General features: G+C 34.6%; 1 protein-coding gene across 2 annotated transcripts; it reads right to left on the bottom strand.

Annotated features, from left to right (window-relative positions):
• Positions 1–8231: 8231 nt before the first annotated feature.
• On the bottom strand, positions 8232–26325 carry ZRANB2 (zinc finger RANBP2-type containing 2). 2 transcript variants are annotated; one of them, XM_019957267.2, is made up of 11 exons: positions 26195–26325; positions 23603–23655; positions 23405–23513; positions 22252–22334; positions 17118–17194; positions 16730–16864; positions 15380–15549; positions 13772–13858; positions 11727–11885; positions 10587–10660; positions 8232–10057 (listed from the first exon to the last, which is right to left on the bottom strand). In XM_019957267.2, exons 1-10 carry the CDS (start codon positions 26248–26250, stop codon positions 10627–10629), a joined length of 963 nt encoding a protein of 320 aa, XP_019812826.1. In that variant the 5' UTR covers positions 26251–26325; the 3' UTR covers positions 8232–10057; positions 10587–10626. The 2 variants fall into 2 exon arrangements, with proteins under 2 accessions (XP_019812826.1, XP_019812825.1); XM_019957266.2 differs by lacking the exon at positions 10587–10660.
• Position 26326: the final 1 nt, after the last annotated feature.

Raw genomic sequence — 26326 nt, 5'->3', positions numbered from 1 at the left:
AGTGGAGGTGATGGAATTCCAGTTGAGCTATTTCAAATCCTAAGATGATGGTGTGAAAATGCTGCATTCAATATGGCAGCAAATTTGGAAAACTCAGCAGTGGCCACCGGACTGGAAAAGGTCAGTTTTCATTCCAATCCCAAAGAATGTTCAAACTGCCCCACAATTGCACTCATCCCACATGCTAGCAAACTAATGCTCAAAATTCTCTAAGCTAGCCTTCAGCAATACGTGAACCGAAAACTGTTGGATTTTCAAGCTGGATTTAGAAAAGGCAGAGGAACTAGAGATCAAATTGCCAAGATCTGTTGGATCATAGAAAAAGCAAGAGTTCCAAAAAAATTTCTACTTATGCTTTACTGACTACTCCAAAGCCTTTGACTGTGTGGATCACAACAAACTGTGGAAAATTCTGATGAGATGGGAATACCAGACCACCTTACCTGCCTTCTGAGAAATTTGTATGCAGGTCAAAAAGCAAGTAAGAACCAGACATGGAAAAACAGACTGGTTTCAAATTGGGAAAAGAGTACATTAAGGCTGTATAGTCACCTTGCTTATTTAACTTATATGCAAAGTACATCATGTGAATGCCAGGCTAGATGAAGCACAAGCTGGAATCAAGATTGCCAGAACTATCAATAACCTCAGATATGCAGACACCACCCTTATGGCAGAAAAAGAGGGACTAAAGAGCCTTTTGATGAAAGTGAGAGTGAAAAAGCTGGCTTAAAACTCAACAGTCAAAAAAGATCATGGCATCTGGTTCCATCAGTTCATGGCAAATAGGAGGGGAAACAATGGAAACTGTGACAGACTTTCTTTTCTTGGGCTCCAAAATCACTACAGATGGTGACTGCAGCCATTTAAAGATGCTTGCTCCTTGGAAGAAAAATATGACAAATCTAAACAGCATATTAAAAAGCAGAGACATTATTTGGCAAACAAAGGCCTGCCAAAGCTATGGTTTTTCCAGTAGTAATGTATGGATGTGAGTTGGACTATAAAGCTGAGTGCTGAAGAACTGATGCTCTTGAACTGTGGTGTTGAAGACTCTTGCGAGTCCCTTGGACTGCAAGATCAAACCAGTCAATCCTAGTGGAAATCAGTCCTGAATATTCATTGGAAAGACTGAGGCTGAAACTCCAGTACTTTGGCCACCTGATGCAAAGAACTGACTCATTGGGAAAAGACCCTGATGCTGGGCAAGACTGAAAGCAGAAGGGACAACGAAAGATATGGTTGAATGGCATCACGGACTTGACAGAGAATTTTGAGCAAGCTCAGGGAGTTTGTGATGGACATCGAAGCCTGGAGTGCTGCAGTCCATGGGGTTGCAAGGAGTCGGACACGACTGAGTGACCAAACTGAACTAAGCTTCATGTAAACAGAATCAAATAGAGCACACATCAACTTCCCAAGTGTATTTGAAAGAGTGTTTTTTGTTGCTAGTGAGTTCTGTGTCAATTAGGTCAAGTTGACTTATCTCCCCATTTTTGCCATACAGTTCTATCAAGTTTTGTTTCATGTTTTCAACTATTACACACATAAATGCTTATGATTGATTATGCTTTTGACATACATGATTTATTCCTATTCTTTCATCAGTTTTTACTACATTATTTCCACCCTTTCACTTCTAACCTATTTGTATCTTTATGTTCACAATAGATTTCTTTTAAGAGCATATGGGTCTTGCTCCATTTATCTAGTTTGACAGTCTCTTTTATTATGGGGAGTGTTTGAAAAGTGGTTGGGCTCAAACCTACTATTTTCCATCACGTTTCTTTTTTCTGCCTCCTTTTGCATTATTTGTGATTCCATTTTTTTCAAGTGTATTATGTGTAACTCCTGGTTATGTTCGGTGGCTGCCTTTATAGCATACATATTCTCAAAGTACCTTCAAGATATGTACAACTTTGTTTATAACCCTACAAATAGCTCACTTCCATTTCCCCCATTTTGACCTGAGCAACTTCTGCTGTTTACTTGCACCTAAGTCTCACAGTCTATTTGCTTTAAACAATTATCTTTTAGTGACTTAAAAAACAAACCTGTATTTAACCACATAACACTTCCTGTGCTATTACTGTATAGATCTAATTTCCATCTGATATCAATTTTCTTTTGCCAAAAAAAAAAAAATCTAATTTTTGTATTAGAGATTCAGCTTTGGAGAAGTTACAAAGTTTATACATTTGAACGGGTATATATAGAATAGGCTGATTTTTTAAAATACCTTTAAAGATACTGCATGATCTTGTTTTTCACTGTTTCGACAGTACTGGCTGTCATCCTTATTATTTCTATATAAACGACTTTTTCTCTGGCTGCTTTTCATCTTCGTCACAGGCTTTCAACAACTTGATTATGAATAGATCTGCTTAAATTTCCATGTCTAGGCTTAGACCTTGATATGGAATGCTTTGTGAGCAGCATTTAAGCTCAAGGATTTTACATCAACTGTTTTAGATTCATTTCCATAATTTGGGGAAAATATTACAAGTGAATTGTCCCAATATCCTCTTGGCATTTTTTCTATTGCAGGGTTTTAGTAATGCAGGTGCCGCAGCACCGGGTTATGCAGCCTGAGAAGTACTTACATGGTCTTCATTTCTGGTAGAGAATTAACGAGAACACTTTGCGACCTTTCCTTTTCGATGCTTCTTATGTATTAAGAACAGTGTGATACACAGCAATGCAATTCTCTAATTCCAACCACACCATTTACAAAGGTGCAAATATTTAACCTTCTCTGATCATGGTCACTAGTATCACATTAAAATTCTTAAGCTCTAATAGCCACATAATCCAAATTACAATAAGATGATTTATCTTTTCTGCTCAGAATTCTGATTTGAAGTATTTAAACACTGAAAAGGCAACATTTTCAGCAGATTTGAATAATTAGAGGTAATAATGTCATTAAGAGGATTAATGTAATTACTAATTCATCAGATTTGTGTCATCCACATCACTTTCATGTTTTTTCAGGTCTTTAGTTCACTAAAGAGCAAATAACTCCTAATTTACATTTCTTATAATAAATGTCCAAATCATCTTTGCCAATAAAATGAACTTCACTGGTGTAGTTATCAATCGATAGTATTTTATGCTATTTTCTATTAAAAGCTTTTAGGGCCTCAAAACCTATTAAATACGATTGTAACTAGTCTATGTTTACTGTTCTAAATTTTAAGTAAACATATGACAATATTTTAATAAACACAAAACCATTTTGACCTGTGTTCCTACACAAGAATGCAAAGGCTAATTTTTAACTTAGTTCCAAGAGTTATACATTCTAAAGGAATTCAATTTACCAATTCATAAGCAAACTTGCTTAGGTTGGTATTTTTGCAGACGTTAGGTATAAACCAATAGCTTACTAAAATTCTCTTGCTGCTGCTGCTAAGTCGCTTCAGTCATGTCCGACTCTGCGACACCATAGACAGCAGCCCACCAGGCTCCCCCATCCCTGGGATCAGAATAATTCTGTGCTTCCATCTTCGGGAATATAAAAAGAAACTAAACAAATTTCAAAACATATACCAGTAAGGCTTGATTTCCAATCTTCAGTTCAGTTCAGTTGCTCAGTCGTGTCCAACTCTTTGTGACCCCATGGAAATCTTCTCTTAGCTGTTTGCATAAACCTAAGTTGGTGTTTTACCGGGCTTCCCTGCTGGCTCAGATGTAAAGAATCTGCCTGTAATGCAGGAGACCTGGGTTCAAACCCTGGGTTCGGAAGTTCCTCTGGAGAAAGAAAAAGCAACCCACTCCAGTATTCTTGCCTGGAGAATTTCAAGGACAAAGGAGCCTGGCAGGCTACAATCCATGGGGTCGCAAAGAGTTGGAGGTGTCTGAGTGACTTAACCCTTTTATGTTGGCATACATCAAGGGCAATAAACAGTGTTTACATGCAATTTCTACAGATTCTATACTACACTGAAGCATAGCTGGATGAGTAAATGCAAACCTTATTAGCTTGTGATGAAATGGAACTATTCAACTGGAAAAAAAAATCAAAAGTGTCCAGTTTGCTAACTGGCTATCATAACTTCAGAAAGAAAACTCCTGCAACCAAATGTTTTCCAGTAAAGAATAAGCATTTATTAGTATTGGAGGAAAAAACTGACTAAACTCTAAGAAACATATTTATATTTATTCCTTTGTCAAACATGGTGCTAGCTATAGAATGCTGAAAGAGCTAGAAATACTGGGTAAAAGACTTTCAAGAAATTCACCTGAACTATGGAAACTCAGGAATCAGGGTGTGCATCTGAGTGTTTTGAATCAAGTCATGAAGATCAAGTGAAAAAGGGATGGTAATGAGATGTGTACAGGGCACAGGAAACTTGCACAGATGGAAATTTATCACAAGCAGTCAGCATGGCTCACGGGGATAGCTATATAGGCTTTGTGCTCAAGTCTGCTGGAACTGGCAGGGGGAAGGGAAGGTGTGGTAGTCAGAAAAGATTTTAGTTTAATCCTGAAAACCATAGGAAAATTTTTAAACAAGGAAATTACATGAACATAAACAGCTTATATGAGTACTGAAAGAATAACTGAGTACTGAAAGAATAACTACTTGGTTAAGTATCATTTAGCAAACACTGTGGAAGACCTCTACTAAATGTCAGAGGGGGAGTGAGTGAGTGTTGGTCACTCAGTTGTATCCAACTCTTTGCAACCCCAAGGGCTGTAGCCTGCTAGGCTCCTCTGTCCATGGGATTCTCCAAGCAACTGACCCAGGGATCGAACCCAGGTCTCCTGCACTGCAGGTGGATTCTTTACCATCTGCATATGCCATATGCCAGCCTGGAGGCCCAATAATCATTAAGAGCCAACTTTAATATCTTAGTCCATAAACCAAGACACTGGTAGCAGTAGTGGAGCACTGTGGGCTTGAGAACCCTTGATTTAAGGTTGCTGCTGCTGCTGCTAAGTCGCTGTAGTTGTCCAACTCTGTGTGACCCTATAGACAGCAGCCCACCAGGCTCCGCCGTCCCTGGGATTCTCCAGACAAGAACACTGGAGTGGGTTGCCATTTCCTTCTCCAATGCATGAAAGTGAAAAATCAAAGTGAAGTCGCTGACTCGTGTCTGACGCTTAGTGACCCCATGGACTGCAGCTTACCAGGCTTCTCCGTCCATGGGATTTTCCAGTAAAGAGTTCTGGAGTGGGCTGCCATTGCCTTCTCTGATTCAAAGTTAAGTCAGATTTATTTGAGGTGGGAAGGCAAAAGAGAAATCTAAGAGGACCCTCCATCCTACATCACTGATAATGTTGTTTATCAATGTGAAACATACTAGTTTTGATGGACAGATTGCATGGGTAGAATTTAGATATGTTCAAACAGTTTGACATTTAAAAAGAAGACACACAGTAGGCAGTTTAATGGATCTGGTGCTATAGAAAGGGGTGAGTAGGAATACTTTAGTATTACCATACGAAATATCTGAGGCCACGAATAGGGAGTAATATTCAGTTATTTGCTGTATACTCATACGCTAGTCATAAAAATGTCCAATGTCATACAGGTTCCATGAAGTAAAAATTCAAATCTGGCTCTGACTCCAGGAGAAGAGTACAGATAGAAATGAAGTATCATTGCCAAATCCACCACTGGGATCATACCCATTCACTTCATATTACATTCAGGCTGGAGGTACTCAGTCTCTGATAATGCCACAGAGAACAGGCAGGTCACAGATGTTTCAGTTTGTGGGTAGGTACAAAACTCTTTGTTCTGACTGCCCGATTAAGGTCTTTAATTATCACTGTTTTCAAGCACTTTTCAATGTGGTGCAGTTTATTTCTGACAGCATTATTACTTGGTTCCTTCTTTTTCTAAGGTTTTAAACCACGAGAGTGTTTTGGATCTCCTAAAACACAACCAAATCTCGAGGCTTCACAAACTAGCTCACCTTATTCATCAGTAAACCTGTCCTTCAAGACTGCTCAAGTCAATTCCTTAGAGTTTGCCTCTTCACTCATACAAGACTGATTTTCTTCCCACTTTAGCAGAGACTTTATTGCTTCTATAAATAAGACCATTTCCCCACTAGATTGAGATTATGTGAAAGGGGCTGTCCTACATACATTTTGCCTTCAAATCCAGGTCTTATTCAACTGAATAATGTATATAGCTTTCTTCTTCTTATGTATATTTTAATTATTCATTTATGTATAAGTTACCAATTATCGTTATTTTCTTATGCTAGTATGTTTACTTTGCTAAATACAGGCATTTGCAAACTATTAGTATCACATGTTCATCTTTTAACCATGTGCAATGCTACAACACCCTCTCGTAAGCATCCGTGTGCTTCAATGTGGCTGGGAAAAAACAAAACTGTGTTGGCTCTAATGCCACCTGAATTAATTCTTACTGATATTATATTTAACTGTCTAGGCTCCTATTTAAAGTCAAAGCTATCACCATCACCAAGGTCTAGATTTTATTCCCTCACCTACCTGATGATAAACCTCCAACAATTCTTCCTTCCTTTCCTTTCTCCATCATCTACCAGAGAATGGAGGCAAGTCAAAGGTTAAGAGTCAATCTGAAAAGGACGCTCAATGGCCAAAGTTGGAAGTTTGAGCAGAAAATAACATAGCATTCAACTATGACTTAAAGAATAAATATGCAGAAGTCCATACAAGTGTAAATAAATAGGAGATAAATCTACAAGTGAATTCAAATCTGTGTAGACAGCCTTTTCCCACAGGGTGCTGGAATTTAACTCTCCCCGTCCCAACTCTGAAGGTGAGCTACACTTAGTGACTTGCTGACAAAGAATGGAGTAGATTAAGGGGAAAAAAACTGAACTACAATGGTGATTTCAGGCAATTTCTGTGAAAAGGGCACTTTTCTTCTGTGGTATTTGCTCTGAAACTCATACTCAGTCTAATCACAAGAAAAACCAGACAAACTTTAGAGGGACATTTTAAAGGATACCCAGTCAGTACTCCTCTTAAGTCATCAAAGGCAAGGCAAGAATGACAACCTGTCAGACCAGAGGAGACTGGAGATTTATGAGAAACAAGTGGAAGTGTAACGTAGCACCCTGGATTAATGGAAAAATACTGAAATTCAAGCAAAACCTGGACTGTAAGTAACAGTAACATATCAATGTTGGTTTCTTAGTTTTGACAAAATCACAGGGTGATATGCTAATGATGGTAGAGACTGGGTGGGAGTACGTGGGAACGTTCTGTTCAGCCTTTGCAACTTTTCTGTAAATTTTAAGTTATTTCAAAATAGTATGTCTACTTATCCACCTACTTATAAAAGACTAAAATTAACACCTTCTTACTAAATCAGATGTTAAAAAAAATCTATTTTGACTTAACATTTATCTCCTCAAACAGGTTATTTGGTTGTTACTAGAGGTAATACTGATTATCTGCCATGAGACTTGGGGATGAATACCCATTAAGCCACTCCTCTGTGATTCCCTTGGGCAAATTTTAATTTTCTTAAACTGTAATCTTTCGGTTTGTAAAACATGGGATTATATACAATAGTATGTAAAGATGACAGGAAGAATTAGCCAGGAAATCAGTATTACATACCTTCAACTGCCTTTAAACAAAACTCCATTGTTTTCCAGAAATAAAATTATTTCCAGTTTAGGAAAGCTATCAAGTTATTTCTATTAAAAAACAAAACATCTAACAATTATGTCAAAATTGTTAGGGAAGAAAAGAGAAATTTCATACCATCTTACCAGCATCTATTGAAACAGCACTGGCTGTGGAAGCCAAATATCGAGGAGATGTGAGGAAAAAAAATCAGTTTTACCTTGGTACATGTGCCTAGACAGTCTTATGCTTATAGCTTGCTCTGGACTTGGAATCTGTTGCCAATACCAACTATTCAATATTGTTTAGATAAAAGGATTCTAAATACAAATTTAAGAACACTTGGCAGTTAAAAAAGATCCTTGTTAAGTGCTAAGAAGCACAATGACATGTTATTTGCCACATGGAATAAGCTACGTTCTGGTGCAATGTTCAACTAGTTTGGGTACTCTCTGTTTAAAAAAATTCAAAAATTGCTGAGTGACAAAGGTTATAGTGATCATGGCTTTGGTATGTTTTAAACCAAACATTCATATATAAAAATAAGGTGACTTTACATAAAAGGTAAGTGAACAGAGGAAGTCTAAAATGCACAATCAAAAGTAATAAACCAGACTGCAAATAGTTTAAAAATGAACATTAAATCAGAGCTTAAAAATTCTAATTTATTTCTAACAAACATCACTTGATGCTTGACTCACAAGCTTTATTTACATTTGTCTACAGCATCATTTCCTTACGAAATATACTAGTACAGCTTAAACCAAATAAAATCATAATCATTCGAATTGTCTGTAAACTACTATTAGCTAAATTTATAACCTTGCATTTGCTTATTAGTACAGTCAAAGTTTTAAATACAGAAAGCACAAGAATAAACCAACAATAGCATGTAGAATCTAGAAGATCATCTGGGCAATTTAGAAGGTGGACTTTCAAGAAGTCTGAGGCACAATTACAAGAGAGTAAAAGTTCTTGTGCAACCTACAGTAAATGTAGCAAAAAAAAATTAAGACATAAAAAAAGCAGGGGAAGTTCACTGTAAAAATATTACCAAAATATTTCTACATAAGCTATTTTGCTTTCATCTTTAGATAAACTGAAGAGAAAAATCACTCATTTTAAAACAAAGAACAAATGAAAATTTTATCTGTCTACTAAGTACCTTAAAACATTTAATTTTCAGTTGCAGTAGACATTAATGTTAAGGAAAAACAAACAAAAAACAAAACCAAAAAATGTGGGTATTGATTCCCATGCACAAAAAGTTCCCAAGCACATCTGTCAATTTCCCTTAAAATACTTACCTTGCATTGTCACTGAAGATACTGTTAAGAGAAACCTTTTTTTAAAAACCAGAAGACAAAATAGAGCTCAAATGACCAGGTTTTGAGAAATAAAACAAATCTTGAAAGTATTTTAAGCCATAAATAATTTCAAGTGAATAGAAGCAATTATTTCTGCTTATGTCATGAGGAAATAAGCATTTGTTACTCAGAAGAAAATTTTATGCAGTGTTTAAACACCTCAAAGCAAATGCTCAATTAAATTCACAATGTCTTGTCTCTGTTGGTCTTATACCCAAAGAGAAATATATTTCAAAAGCTTTCTTCAATTTATTCGTTAACTAGGATTTAATTCTGTCTACCCTATTGTGTGATAACTGAATTTGTAAAAGGTATCACACAAAGCTTCTAAAAATATTAAACACTTTCGTATGTTTTTCTCATCAACCACATTAGTAGAGATGAACTGCTAGGCATTCTTGTTCAAAATCACTGTGTCAAAAAGGCAGAAACTAACACCTTTCTTCTCTGCAATTCACAAAACTTTTCTGTATTAAACTTGGTGGTGCAAAAAGTAAAACTAGATAGAGACAATGATTCTAAGGCACCCTTAACATAGGGAATTTCAAAATAAAGAAGTTTAACAATCTGTTAAACTTTTTCTAGTAAGAATCACTTTGACACAGGTTAACAAACAGGCTGAGTCCTTTCCCCAGATTAATATAAACAGATTGTTTCCAACTACTTTACCACAGTCTTGCCTCCATGCCCAAAGTCCAGATAAGCCTAGATAATGCTCATATTTGGAGATGAGAAAAACAAGAGTTTAAATTAGAAAACAAAGTACTTTGTTATAGCTGAGATGTTATAGCTTAAAAAAGCAAATGGATGTAAATAATGAATGACAAACAAAGCATCTATTTTGGGACATCATGGCTTAAAATACTATTTACTTTTAATATCACAAATAAACACAGCTGTATTTTTCTGAAAAGCAATGAAAGGCATGCACCTCTACTAGCAGATTTAGCACTTCTGACCAAGTAAGACACCAACTTCTTAAAAAATATGCTTCATGCATTATATTGGACTTTTTTTTTAAGATGTAAATTTTAATACATTATTTCTTTTTTGAACTTGAACGGGAACCAGAATGGGATGATCCAGAAGGTGACCTGTGGTGCCTGTAAGACATAATGGGGAAAACAGGTAATCTGGTAAGCTGGAGCTGAATATCAACTTCCTTTGTATGACTTTGAGAATACGAAAAATTAAACCTCATTAAACTGGTAAAAGGAATAATTAAAATCTAAGATATAAACTTATACACATAAAATTAACTAGTATTTAACTTTGGATATGAGCCCAGTAGCAGTGCAACCATAATTTAAAAATCTCTTTAAGATATAGCCACCTCTCAATTATTTAAGGCAATGAAGGAAAGCCTTGCAAAGTTGTATACAACTACAGATTAATACAACAAAGGCATATAAACTGGGTAATGGCAGTGTGACTAAATCGTTCTTTCTGATATACTGTACATTGTGTGGTAAGGCTATACGTAAAACAGATATAGCAAGGCTTCTGACTGTGTATGCAAATATATATCCATAAATAATTATGTTTTGGAAATCTAGGTCGCACAAGATGACTGTACAATTAAGTTACAGGATTATATTCATGCAGCTAGTATGAATAAGTCAATATATCAACCTGGGTAAAGTAGTGGTGTTCCGAGGGGTTGGCCCTGGGCTCAGGGTTGTTTAGTATTTTCACCAATCACCTGGCTTATGGAATAGAGAACATGTTCATTAAGTTTAGATGACAACAAACTAGGGGGATTATATGTGGCTAAGATAAAAATTTGAAGAAGTGGTAAAAAAGCAACAGAATGAATTTCATAAAGTACGGAGTAATTTTTTTTTTTTAACAAAGGAATAAATGCGCAGAAATGAAACTAGCTGTGTGTAACCTTAATATCTACACTTCAAAATGGGAAGACGCAAAACCAATCATTATGTACAAGAAGAGGTAACTCTGGCACTGAACATAGCAAAAATCAGATTTTATCTAATCCTTACTTTTCACAAGCTGAAGGGATATAAAAATTTGCAAAGATTATTAAGGAAGCCATTAAAATGACTATATAATTAGACACTGAGGAAAAAAAGAGAAAAATAATGAAACTGAATAATTAACTAGTCTGCTGCAGGAAAGGCTGACAGATGACACACTCTCCAAATTTTAAAAATATCAACACAGGTAAAGTAATCTAGTCAAGATCTCTTTCTACAAAAAAGAAATTCGGACTGAAAGATAAAAAAATATATTAGCTATAAGAACAATTTCTTTATAAAGGGAACAAAAACAACAATTTGTTGTGGAAATGTATTTATACATATTTAAATAAGGACAGACTTCCAATTATCTATAATAGTTAATTTTCTTATTAGATGCCCTAGAATCCTACAGTTTCTAATATTTAATGTAAAATAGATAACATAAATTAATACTTATACAAATCAATCTCTAAATTACATCAACACACAGCTTCTGAATTAGAAACTTAAGAGACAGAAATAACCGAGAGTTGGCTATAATAATTATATATGAAAATAAAAATTTAAACAATAATCAGAGAGTGAAAGAGAGTAGTTTGATCCACTTTTCTAAACAACCTGATTAAAACACAGAGTAAACAAAGTAATTAATCTGTTTTTTGAAGTTCACAGTTGAAGATTTTAAAGTGGGTAACAAAGGAGATAATGAAAATCTAATCCTTGACTAAGAAGTTCAGTTAATCTACTAAACACACTTAAGAACACCCATTCTTATTTCTACAGAAACCCAAACCTTTCAGGTGACCGTGATCTTGTTCGTCTTTTTTTTCGATCACCAGATGAAGAAGATCTAGAACGACTTCTCTTTCTGTTCCTCTCAGGAGATGATGATGAACTTGAGTAAGATCTTTTTCGTGGGGAAGAAGAACCCCTGTGGGACCTGGAGCTGGATCTTCATTGATTGAGAAACAAATCAAACATTTCATTAAAAGAAGAAATGAGGCAGATGGTTTAGTTTCTAGCTCCAAAAATAAACAATTTATAGCTATAAAAATTTTATAAGAAAGAATACTTACTGCTTACTCAACAGAAGACTTCTGGTTCAACCATGAAATCAATTCTATTTAATTTAACTTCACCACTAGATAAGTGCTCACTACTTTAATTAAAAACTAGTCTAATGCATTAAAGTAGAATCTTAAATTCGTTTTCTAAAATTTAAAGGCTTTCATTTTAAAGTATAAGTAGCAAAACTAACAGGTAAGCATTTGTATAACTAACTTAATGTCTAGAAACTACATCCTTCCATTTGGGGAAAAAATATGTATCATACAACTTCCTGAAGAAAATAATAACAGTTTGTTGTGGAATTAAGCAACTTATTAGTTAAGTTGCTTTAGTAAAAGCAGGATACGAGGACAAAATGACATAAAACAGTAGCTATTAAATCATTAAACATTCAAAGAAAAATAAAGTAACTTTAAAACTTGATTAACAATATTTGTTTTTATGAAGGACTACTATCCATGAAGTATGAAGTGTTGACATTCACATGTTTCAGGTAGAGGTAAATGTGCAAATGTTTAAATACAGTATTTCTTCATTTACATATTTTGGTTGAAGTAATTTAGCTCAAACTTCCCAAAAAATTCACCTTTGGGCTTAAAATAAAATCAGAAAGCCCAAAAGGAGAATTCTTTGGAAAGTTATAAGCAATGAAAAAATGTTTGAAAAGAATATGAAGGCTGTTCTGTAAACCTTAAAGTGCTTCCCAAAGGAACTAGGACCTAAGGATCTTCACCTAAGAAGCACTCAAATAAAACAACTGAAACATTGATAATACATAATAACAATAATCTAACTTGCTCTCTATCATATTAACTTAATACAAGTGTGTATATCATTCTTTTCTTCTTAATGTTATCAAATTGTAGTTGCCCTCTAATGCTACAGATTTGGCTCTAAAATAAGCTATTAAGCAATTATTTTTATCAACTAGCTAACACTACACTTCAGTGTAATTCCACTTAAGTGGAATTTTAGTTGTTTTCTTATTCTTGTTAGATGTCTTTAATAGATCAACAAATTAGATTAAAAAGAATGGCAGCATATTTTGACGAAGTCTAGAAAAAACTTTAAGAGACTAAAAGCTAGTTTCTCACTTGGTTCTTTACAAATTATTTTTCCCTCTGCAGTGCTAACTAAATGCAACCTGAAGTTAACCTGAAGTTAACAAAAATGCTTCAAGATCACATCCTACCTAAACCACCAACCAACTTCTTAGTTTGTGGAATTTAAGAAGTATCTATACTTCTTACATACTACACACACTGTGTATAATATTCTGTGTTATATTACAGAGAAGTGAAAATAAAACCCACTTATCTGATGTAAATTACAGAATTATTTCTGTAAATACTGAAATAATTGCCTTGCAAAACTGTGTTGAGGCAGTTATTTTTCTTCCTTTTAAACATGAATTAAGCTTTTTCATCTGCATACTTACTATAACTACTACTGCAAAATAACTTTAATGAGTAGGCATTTGGTGATAAAGCTTGGCTGCATCTTCCCATTTCATCACATTTTAGCATAAAAATAGCAAACCTTGCACAATGCAAAATAACCACCTTAATTCAATCATGGGAATGTCTTGGCACACTGCTGGCAATGGAGACATCTCATGGTGAGAAAATTAAGCTGAGGCAAGTGCATTAGTTTTCTAATGCTAAAATAAAATTGACAAATAGAAGCAAAATAAGGGAAAAAAAGCAACGCCTTCTGCAGCCTTTAAATATTTTCTCTCTCTGCTTTACAGAGAGATGCTACCTCATTCACCTTGATTTCGACCCACGAGATCTCGAACGTTCTCTGGAACTGGAACGAGATCTTGACTGCGAACTGGAAGAACTTCTTGAACGCGACCTGGAACAACATGGAAGGATATTTTTTTCCAGGACCATTTAATTAAGCTTTGTGATATGAACACTGAAAGAAAACTATGCATTAGGATTCATTTTCATTTAATAATTATTTGGGATATTTTCAAAACACAGTATTTTAAGGTTCATTTAAAACTTTTATTCTGTATTAACAATTATGCCAAAACTTAAATTAATAATTTTTGAAAACAATCAACTACTTTTCAAGTTCATGGGGCTGCAAAGAGTTGGACACGACTTAGCGAGACTGAACAACTTTCCAAGTCTGACAAGATTTCTTTAAAAACGCTTTTAAGATTGTACAGATAAAAATGCCCAGCATTATCACTTTATTAATATTGAATACTTTTTGTTCACAAATACTTAAAAGTAACCTGAGAGGGACTGACATATTCAGGAATATAGCAGTTTATATTTAACTTGAAATGTTTCTATTTTCTTCGTCATTAGTTAGCATAAAGCTTTAATACTGACATGGGTATATTTTTAACCTGTATGTTTTCTGTCTACTCAAAGATGTGAGAATTAAAGGGAAACTACACTTATAATCCTGTCACTGTTTTAGGAAATTATTGAAAATGACAGGAAATACGGTCCACTTGCATTTAAAAAGTCAACAAATTAAACAAATTTCATTTAGTAATTTAATTTATACTTAATTTGTTCCTGAAAATAACAATTTGCAGAAAAACGTTAATTTTTATCTTAAAAGTATCTTTATAATCACTGTTTTAAGTTTTCAGGCTTTACAGTAACTCAAAAATTACATAAGTACTTAGCTAATATTTTATTCCTAAATACAGCTGAAATTCATTGCACACAGTTTCACTTAACTAAATAGGAGTTCTTCAAGGGAAATCTGCTTACATAAAGTGTTGCTTTTTCTCAACTAAAACTTCATTTTTATTGTTGACTACACAATCAGTGACTTTTTATTAAAACTTTACATTACTAACAAAATAATATGCAAGTATAACACAAATTAAATCCTCTAATTTATTCCTGGACAGCTCTAAAGTATGAGCATTAGGATAACAGAATACAGCCAAATTTCTCCTGTATTCAGAATACCTATGCCAAATAAAACACTGTAAAGAGCAGCAGTTCAATTAATGCCTAGAAAATTTCTGTACTAGTGTTTAAAATCATCAGTGGAAATATAAATCTTCACTTTATTTACTTTGAGTTTTCTGAATGTAAAACTATCTCTTTTGATAACTAAGTATCTATAAATAATGATTTAATTGAATTTTTAGAGTCTATTTTAATAAAAGGCATGGTGCTAAACTGGACTAAGGAAGTTTCATATTAAAATTTTGTATTTCTGAAATATTCGACAATAACTTCACGGCACTAAGATAGAAAAAAATGATCTTTTAAATGATAACTTGAATGAAAACTCTAAAATAAAAGGAAAGTTTAGTTAAGAAAAACAAAATTTATAAGTAAAGAAGTTAGATACTGACATTTTGACTGGTGTTACCCTTGACCTGTACCCGTTTACCTGGACCTAGACCTTGAACTGGAGGGGGAGGATGAGCGTGATGAAGATCGTGAATGTGAAGACCGAGACTTTGAGCGACTTCGTCTGTTAGATTTCTTTTTACTACTATCTTCTTCTTCACTGGCATCAAGATTATATTTTGAGAGATCAGCATCATCTTCATCCTCATCCTAACAAAAATCCACAATTAATTATATTTAGACCTTGAGATATCAATGCTGTCTACTAGGAATGATGAATAGTTCTATGTAATGGACATCTTCATATGAACACATTTTATCACTATCATCTCAACAAATTCACTCTCAATCCTGAAATCTGACTACTACATTCCTGATCTCAGCTAAAGAGACTGAATGACTGTCTCAGACATTTCAAAGATGTAAATGTAGAAGTCATACTCATTTTCTTTTTCACACAATGTATTACCATATAAACTGTCAAGAATTTTCAGTTTTATTCCCTTAAAAGTTCTTAAATGCATCTCCTTTAAGACTTAGTTCAGAACTTCATTCCTTTCTCTAGGACACCCTTTTAGGAAGTCTAACTGTGGGAATTCATTCTGCCTCCCCAATATCTCAGTATGTTGACAGTAATCTCTAAAACACAGATCAGATAAATATATCTCATTAGTTTCTTTTTCAAACTTCTTTCATATTGTTTTATCTCATTTATTTTTCAAACTTGTTCCATATTGTTTTATGTGCATTTGAGGGCCTCCTGTGCTCAGACCTCAAAGCACCCTTAATCTGTATCTACTCATCCATAAAATTTTACACACAGGCCCCACAGAATAAACATCACCAGACGTGATGCGTTTGTTGACCCCCATATTACCTTCTCCCCTCTGCTCTGACCACACTACCCCATATATGATTTTTTGGATGTTGCTGGCTTGTTTCCTACTATGGGAAACTTTATTTGCTGTTCTCACTGTCCTAAAAATGCTCTGATCCCAGCCCTTACCGCGGGCTCCTTCGTATCACTCTTATCACTCAAGTCTCAACACAAATTTCATGGTCTCAGAAATCCCCCATTCACTGAAACCAAAGTAGTTCTTCTAATGATCTGCTATCACATCATGCATCTTCATAATATTATTGCTATTTAAATTATATTGTTTATGTCTTTTCCTCTGTGCAATTTAAGTTAAGAGAAGCATGTTCTGTCTCGGTCACTACTGTATATCTCAAGTCAGAATAATGCTTGGTAAAACAGATCAAAATTTTTGTGGAAACAAATGATGACACTGTAGAACACATCTTCACCATAAGCCAAAGGTTATCAAAGACATTCATATGCCATAGCTTAAACAAGACAAAGGGGAAATATGGTAAGGAAATAAGTTACCTCATCTAATTTATATTTAGAAAGATCTTCATCCTCATCCTCTTCTTCTCCCTCAGATTCTTTATCTTCAACTTCCTTTAAAATAGATGCAGGACCAACTGCCTTCCCTCTGTATTTTTTTTTCTTACGTCCAAACTAGAGAAAAAGTTTCAAAATATTTCTGTTAGCTAAAGTATTAAAATATTTTTTCCCAAGAAATTACTTTTATATATTTAGGCGTCAATATGTATTTTTAAGTCAATTATGATTTCCAACAAAATGATAAGCTCCTGTAAAAGACTTAATGTGTACTTACAAAAATGAGATACATTTAGTATTTTTTTTCACTTATATTTTCTAGCATGTTTCTCTAAGTTGCATTCAACCTACACACTAATGTATATCTTACCTCATCATATTCACCATCAGATTCTTCTCTTTCTATGTATTCAACATTTTCTCTTTCATTAAAACCACCACCATATCCTAAGGAAGGGGGAGCAGAAATTGTTATGATAATTCACCAAAATCACCTACAAGTAACAGGAAAAAAAATGAAATCTTATCAAAGACATCTGTTTATCCCTTTAATAAATTACTGGTCTCAAAAAAAAAAAAAAAAAAGTATCATTACAGAGAACAGCCTCAAAGTTGGATATAGCTGGAAAAGTCTCATGGCTACAATTTTAGCTCTTCTCAATTTTAAAATGTCCTGCCTGTATGATTTCAGTTAATACATGGAATATATGGATGGAAAACATCTCCTTAAATGTCTGCTATAACCAAGTTTTAAAACGACTTTCCTCTGGTTTTAATCGTAATTCTTTTGGGAGAAGTGGGCTCAGTAAGAACTAAAAATCAAATTTCACTGTTTACTAGTTAAAAATAGCTTGAAATCTTTTGATATACTGAAATTTTGCTGGGCTAAAATACAGTTAGAGCTTGGAAAATATATAGGCAAATATAATGACACAACAAAAAACATAAAAATCGGTTTTAAATACACAGTTAAAAGTCACTCAGTTTTTCTGAGAAAGCCAGTAAACTTTTCAACTGAAAATATTCTAATAAAGACCAATCATGATCAATACACCATTATTATTTACTGCCACAGTTACTATCTACAATTTAGACTTACAGATCTCTGACAGGCTTAACAAAGATAGGAAGAAGAAAGTGAGTGAGTTTTAGAGAAAATGAGATGAGAACTTCTGAAAAATATCTCCCACTGAAAAAAATAAAGAAGTGGTTAAGAGTAACATAACCTAACGATCTCACATATTTCAGAACAGTACGAGCACACAAAGAGTACTTCCCAGTTTTAAGGATTTAATGAATCAGCAAAATGTTAAATTTACAGACAAAAAAAGCATTTTTTAAAAATTTAAGATTTGCAACTTTAAATCTGTCAGTCACAGGCATTAAAAAACTCATCACTTACTCTCTCATCATTTTATAAGAGCCACAAACTAACAATAGAAAGGATGTAAGTGTTCCAGTAAAATAAGGCAATAAAATTAACTCACTTAAAAAAAAAATCCCACATTAATGCAGTGTCCTTTCTTTTCCTCACTATACTCTGTACCGGTGAAAACCACAATATATCAGTGTCTATCCTCAGAATATTTGATATCATCCCTTTTTTCCTCTTCCTACCTTGTTCCAGAGACAAAATAGACTCCAACTGTAATATACAAGAATTTCCTCATTTCTATGCATATGACAAAACAGTGAAGTGTTTTAAATTATCAATAACTTTTCCTTAGTAAAATCCTGGCTCTGGTTTTTCAGAGTATCAAATATTAAAAGAAAAAAAAATCAAGTAAAATTAGGTATATGCTCACCTCAAGAAAATACCTCAGGGATTTTCTTGGTGGTCTAGTGACTAAGATTCCATGTTCCCAAAGCAGGGGCCCAGATTCAGTCCCTGGTCGGGGAACTAGATCCTACATGCTGCAACTAAAAGCCTCCATGCAACTAAAAGCTAAAAAGCATCCCACATGCTGAAATGAAGATCAAAGATCCTGTATGCTGCGACTAAGACTAGTAATTTAAAAAAAGAAAAAGGCTCATATTCAATGATAATTTGAGAGATATACGCTGTAGAAAATTGTAATTCAACTATATAGTTTCTTGACTCTAGATATATATTTAATATCATGGCAGTATGTCCCGAGACGTAAGAGATGTAAAGACTTAAACCTCACAATACTTTGAAGTAGATAAAAAATTAATGCAAAATGATTCACATAAGAAAAGAGGAAAAAAAATTATATAATAGGATGACTGTAAGCCAACAGTACAGAAAAACTTGACTACTTATATGTGGAAATGTAAACATATTAAAGCACTGCTATTTAAAATCAATAGGCTTTCAGTAGAGTTCTTTGTCCAATCAGTAATCTGAAAGTAAAATAATGGTAAGGCAAACATGGGGAGCCAAAGAATTAATTATACCAAGATTTAAGAAGCAAACAGGTAGGCAGTTTTGCATAGGAAGCGTGATAGCAAACACAAAGCTATTCTCATGTTCTCTCACACAGTCATAGAAGAACCTAAATAATCTGCTAGCAATATATTATTAAGGTATGTTGTATGAGTTCATACAACAAATACACCTCATGAAGTCTTTTATGTGGGAAATCAGTAGCTACAGCATAAAAAAAAAAAAAAAAGAAAGCCTTCAGCATCATCTCCACTGAATAACAAGGGAGAGGAATAACTGGCTTATTTATGTGTGTTTCCCTCACTCTACTGGTTTGACACTTTCAGGGAATGTTGTAAAATTGGTCTTCTTGCTTCGATGCTTGCCACTCCCACCCCCTAATTATTTTTCTATAAACCAGTAATGTTTAAAAATTAGAAATGTCAATCCCTTGTTAAAAATTGTTATTTCCCATTATATTTAGAATGAAATAAAACTTCTTACTATGATTTACATGGCCTTTGCCTATTTCTGAAGTGTCTTCTGGAGCTGCTAGGAATTCACCCATATGCTAAATTCTTTCAAGTGTCAGGGCCTGATTCATATAAGCTGTTTGCTTTTGCTTGGAATGATCTCTCAACTTGCTACTAACTTTCACTTCTTAGCCTAAACATTGCTCTCTTGAAGACTTCATTAATTTTTGCCTTTACACTTCTAGTTTGCTTAACCAAGTATTCCCCTGCATCGTGGCCAATGGCCAATAAATATTTCCTCAATTCTATACTCAATATTTGAGTATAAGAAACAGCACAGTCCTGGCATCATTTATGATACAGTTTATATGAAACAAGCAACCTCTATAGATTTTTATCAAGTGTTAAAATAAAAATAATATCTTAAGATTTGTCTCAAAAAATGTAAAATGTGAGCAAAGATCAGTAAAGGATCAAACATTTAAAATAGGCCTGAATTAGGGTTGTGACAATGGAAGTGAAGAGAGAAAAGGGGATGAATGTAACATGTGCTTCAAAGGAAGAACTGAGACACTACTTTGAAAATTCTGAGAATCTATATTTTGATTAATCAGCAGAGAACAAATAATAAAGACAAACTAGACAGTAACAGTATTATTAGTTCACATCTTCAACAATGACAGGCTTGTAAGACAACTACTTGTATCAAGGGAAATGGTAAAGGGTCAGGACACAAAAAAGATAATGGGTAAAGGAAAGTGAGGTTATTAAACTTCAACAACTTCAGTTGTTAAGATTTTAGCTCTTGCATTAGTGAAACTTTTAAAGGAGGAATCACAAAACAGGTCAAAGAGAATGTGAATAAATAAAAGGCTTCCAGGGATTACAATTCTTATAACTGTTAAGATTCTGGACTTTTTCCTAAAAGCAATCAAAACAAAATGTTTTAAACAAATGGAGTTTTAGTTTAGAACAAAGAACTCCTGGCTGTGTGGGATATATGTACAACAACAAGGTGGCTGTTTTTTTCCCAAGAAACAAGATAAAGTTGCATCTCTGCCTAGGGAAATGATGGAGAAGACTTGTGGGGAAACAAGAGAGATGAAGGAGTTATTAAGAAGGATGTCTAAGTTTCTGGTTTATGTAACAAGCATACGGCGGGTGGTACCAATCATGAGAAAGAGATCGCTAGAAGAGGGCCAGGTCCTCGGGGAAAATCGCGAATTCAGTTTAGATATAATGAGTTTGACATTTACATAGTGATGATGAATAGGCAGCTGAATATACAGGTCAAAGAAGTCTGAGCTAGAGACATAAATTTGGTTATCATGGTGTGCCAATGCTTACTTAAACTTAGGTCTTCAAGAAAATGCCCAGAAAACAGAGCATAAGAGAGAGCTTAGGAATTGGACCTAGAAGAAACCCAACATTCTGTGACCATGAAAATACAATGAAAAAGGAAACAGAATAACCAACTAGAGGAGTGTATGTGTGTTAATTTAAAAAAAGGGGGGAAAAAAAAGGGGGGGAAAAAAAAGGGGGGGGAAAAAGGGGGGGGGGAATATAAACGTTAAAGAGGTAAGAGAAGGAAAAAAAGGTCTTATTAAAAGGCCTTAATCTACAGACAGTGCAACTGTCTAAAGTCAGGGAGGAGAAGGAAACAGGGAAGTAGTTTATTAAGTCTAGGTCTGATAAGGTGACTAACGTATCAACAGAAGGAAGCCTTTGACTGTACAAGTTGTTGAATGACAAAATCAGATGTGAAGTATACTGATAATGTGTTTGCTCTAACTGATGATAATGGGAAACTACATTCTATCAGGTAAGTATTTTCACCCAACTACTGACAACACACAGAGGCTTCCCTGGTGGCTCAGACAGTAAAGAATCTGCCTGCAATCCAAGAGACCTGGGTTTAGTCCCTAGATGAGAAAGACCCATTGGAGAAAGGAACGGCAATCCACTGCAGAATTCTTGCCTGGAGGATTCCATGGACAGAGGAGCCTGGCCAGCTATAGTCCATGGGGTCGCAAAGAGTTGGACATGACTGAGACTAATAATGCTGACAATGCAATAACTGACAACCCACAGAGTCAATGATGAGTTATTATTTAGACCAATGGTGACCAAATACCATCTAAAACACCTGCAAATTTTTGGGACCCACCACCAAGGAGCTTTATCAGCTGTTTAGGAATCTGGATTTTCAGTTTCTCAAATGATTCTAATGCATGGCTAACTTTTAGAATTATTGCCTAAACTTTAGACAAATACTTTAAAAGGTGCCCCATGTTTGTTTTTGTCATACTAGGAAATCAAATGAATGAAAAAAATGGGATTATCCTACCATTATTAATAACAAACATTTAGACTATCAAAGGACAGAGAGGAATAAAGCATTTCTAAAACTATCCTAATGTCGAGTAATTGTTAGGATACAGTCTCCTCATGCTGTACTTTGTAAACTGTGAAATTACCATACAAAAGATGACTCTGTGGATGAAAGAAAAAAAAAAATCAAGATAAAAAATATAAGAGCAGAATAAACAATCCTAATTTACTGTGTTCTTATGAAGTGATATAATTATCAGCTTCAATGTTTAGTGGTTTTAAAACCATTTAATTGGAATCAGTTTGACTCTTACCTGTTCTTTCTTCCAGTTTAGCATACTTTGGAGTATTACACATGTTACACTCTGATCTTCTGGCCCAATTCACATTACTGCAACTTTAAAAGTGAAAAATGTCAAATTAGTAGATTATAACATAAGACAAATAGTAAATTTCAAAATATTTAAGAATTTTAAACTAAAAAGTAGAGTGAACTCACTACCATAAAGAAATGTTTACTAAAAGGATGCTACAAAGGAAATGTACCAATGTAACTTTTCTGAGGAGAGAGTATGGTTAGAACAGACTGAACTACTTAAGCAGAGAAGCAAAAGCTGTATATAGTATGAAGAATGCTTCTGTCTTTTTATGATAAATCAATGAGAAATTATATTTACAGAGATTTTGCTGTCTTGCAGGGGGAAGGGGGGCAATACCACTTTAAATGAAATGTTCTATTAATTTCCCAGTCTCCAAATTCACCTCAAAGAGTAAGGTTATACTCTGCAAATAAAAGTCAAAAAAAATTTTTTTTCTCCTGCAGAATCAGTTCATGCACTGGATCCCAAATTCAGTGACTTAATCTGTTGCTGGAAAATTATTCAATACTAATTTAGTATTTTTAAGATCAGAAATTTGTGTAAGACCCTCTTCTGATTCAGTCCTTTCATGCATATTTGATTCATCTGCTTAAGAGAAAAGATGGATATTGGAAAAATCAATATAGCACGTGAAAATCAGAAATATTAAGAAACCTAATTAGGAATAATTATCTACAGGATGCAACTTATGATTCTAAAATTACTGTGCAAACAGACAAAAGAGATTTCATGATATATTTCACACTAATGATACAGGCTAAAAGTTTTTGAGATTTTTCAAAAATAGGACAAAATAGGTTTTTAGTTCTTTTAAATACCCTTCTCTTTTTGAATGTTAGCTCATCTTGAGCATCGATTTACTGGTATACATAATTCATCTTACTAACAACTAACATTACCATTAAAAATAAAATTTTAAAGTTCTTTATACTTAAATATCAGATACAGAATGAATAACAATCAACAGATCTTTGATTTAAAGTCTACTGTGGCTTGCCAATGTGACTAAAAAGAGTAGGTAGTATTAACAAGTAGTGGCTACATACATTATGGGAAAAAAGTCAGGATGATCATTTAAAACACATACGTTTTACACTGCCAGTCATTAGCACTAAATAAGCCTCGGCTCTTTTCTGCGAGTGTCTTTCCTATTTCAGTGCCCCCTGCTTTCATCATCTTAGCCTCAGTTGTTTTCTCTGAAAATAGAAAAATGCAGTATGAATCTGGGGAAATAAATAAATGGTCTGTATAAACAGTCTTAACAGAAGGTTCCTTAAGTGCTTACCTCGACCACATCTATTACAGCTAGTTCTTCTAGCAAAGTTTACATTTCCACATCTGAAAATAAAGTAAAAAATACTTAGAGAGACACGTATTAAACTTACGTAATTTTAAAGATTCTATTACACAGTTTTTTTTAATGTGTCCTCCCTATATACCTGGGTCCAGAACTTCTACTTCTCTTTTTATGTTAACGTCAATGTTAACTACAAAAGAACAAACAAAAAAAACCCTCACAATTTAGGTGGAAAAAATACAAGATTTGAAGTTACGAGTCATGGATAAGAAACTTCAATCTCTCAGTTACCAATTATGTGATTCTGGTAAGTCACTTAAGGATCTCTATGCCTCAGTGTCCTCATATTGGCACACATCATTAAGTACAACAAGATACCCTTACAAAGTTTAAGTGAGATGTGAGTCCACTTGAACAATTACTGATGAAGCACCAGGGAGTTCAAAAAGATTTAAAGTAACTCTCATATAGAAAATAAGATTATACAAAATTTTGTTAAGAATTATAATACAAAATCCTAAAGGTGAACCAAGGGGGAGAAAATGGGTAAGTCAGAAATGGCTTCATGGATCTTAATACTATCCTCTTGTTAGAAACAGAAGGTGGGATGGTAAAAAGACAAAGGAAAATTATGACAGAATAGAAATAGGTTCAATAACTAAAAGAAAACTCAGTTTTGGGGGTATCTATTAAACCTCTGAAACCTAGTTGGAAAACTACAACCAATAATGTCAACACATCAAGTAACATATTGTAACTTTATGCTGATACTAAACAACCAAAAATATGGGTTCATGAACATGGTTTTTATACTGCATCTGCAAATCATAAAAGCATGCTAAATGCTCTAAATATCATGTAAAGCTTAAACTTCACAAAGTTGATTTCTTTCTTTTCTTTTTTTTTTTTAGGTATTATACTAGAATGGAATAAAGATGCGACGTATGGAAGAGACACCCAACTGAAGCACACCACTAACTAGGTCATTCCCCTCACACCCCCCCCCCCAAAATAAAGAATATCCTTTAGGACTCCAATAAGCATTGGAAATACATTCTGAAAATGTCTTCTGGATTTATATACATTGTAGAAGTTAGTCTGTTCATATATTTGTAACTGAACTGAAATGCTTAGAATTGCATTTCTAAATTGAAATGCAATAAATAAATTGAAACTCTTAGAAAAACCTTCAAATATCTGAGTACACTGTCATTAATGACACTGTCAAAAGCAAATTATTCTAACAAGTGACCAACAACACAAAAAGTCAGTTGTTTGTTCTACTCAAAATTGACTTGATACCCTTCAAGTAATCTTAATCTTTATGTAATCGAGAAACATCAACTTTTTATGTAAAGAAGCACGATGCTTCATTTCAGTTCAGTTGCTCAATCCTGTCTCTTTGTGACCCCACGGACTGCAGCCCGCCAGGCTTCATTTAAATTGCTCAAAATATGAATGGAAGACATATGCTGCGGAAATAAGCCCTTAATCTTCTTTGACATTTGATTCTAAAACTAATATTTATAGTTATTGATTGATGAGTATTTGCTACATCTTATTGCTCTACACAATCTATGCTGTACCATTTTAAGGGAGATCTTCTGTTTTTTTAAGCAAAGTAAAATAGCCTAGGTAAAGTTACATAAGCAATAGGATTGGAATTAATTTTCAAAGTTTTCACTCTTTACTACCAGACACTCCATATGCCATCTGTGGCTTGCTTAGAGACAAGTATTCAAAAGTTTTTATTGGAACACGAGATGCGGATTCTTTGACAATTACTTTCCATAATAATTTTTGTATATCTCCAAATAAATACACCTACTTAAACACCCGCCAATAAAAAATCTTCCTAAACAATTTAATAAAGGACACTGGTTTCAGCAGAGCCACTAAAACACGTGCTTCTTTGAAGCAGGCATTCTCCAGGGCTGAGCAGGCAAAAACACAGACCTCGTATGTTTCGGTTCTAAGGAGGCGAAAGGCTCAATTCTTGTGGGGAAATTAAAGACCAATAAAGAAAAAAAAAAAAAAAAAGCCAGAATTCCTGCAACCAAAGGAGGTTAGCGTTCGGCAGGAAAAAGTAAAAACAATACGGAAAGAAAGTTTGAATTAAATTAAACAAAAAACAAACAGCAAAATGAACTAGGTGAAGCAAACAAATGAGTTCAAGACAGCAACGTTTTCGGAACAAGAGTCAGGTTCTGCAGGGAAAAGTCACGTGGGGGAGATCCGACACCGAGCTGGCCTCCACCGGGGAGGTTTCCTTATCGCAGAAACCTGGCCGGGGGTGGGGTGGGGAGTGAGGAAAACGGGCGGCCATCTCCCTCCCCAAACAGCTGGCTGCCTCGGAGAGAGATAATCGAGGAGACGCTGAAGACTTAATCAAAAGAAAGGTTCTTGAAAGACCCCATCGTGAGGAGACTAAGAGCCTCCTTCCCGCCCGGGATCCGGCAGTTCTCCTCCACCACTCGGCTGACGGCATCAGCGACCGTAAAAACGGAAAATGCTCAATCGACTCGAGAAAGCCTCCAACGACAAACCCCGCTTCAAACTCGGGATCCTTCACGAACTCACTTTTTGTCTGGGCAAATCCAGTCACCGTCACTGACTCTGAAATTCTTGGTCGACATCTTGACGCCGCCACCACAACCACCCGCAGCTACGTCTTCACAGGAGGGAGCGGGCCGGGGACTTTTGGCGCTCCGG

The sequence above is a fragment of the Bos indicus genome, chromosome 3, assembly GCF_029378745.1.
Source record: "Bos indicus isolate NIAB-ARS_2022 breed Sahiwal x Tharparkar chromosome 3, NIAB-ARS_B.indTharparkar_mat_pri_1.0, whole genome shotgun sequence".
Lineage (NCBI taxonomy): Eukaryota > Metazoa > Chordata > Mammalia > Artiodactyla > Bovidae > Bos > Bos indicus.
The sequence above is the reverse complement of the archived record's forward strand: the minus strand, read 5'-3'. Positions and strand labels throughout refer to the sequence as shown.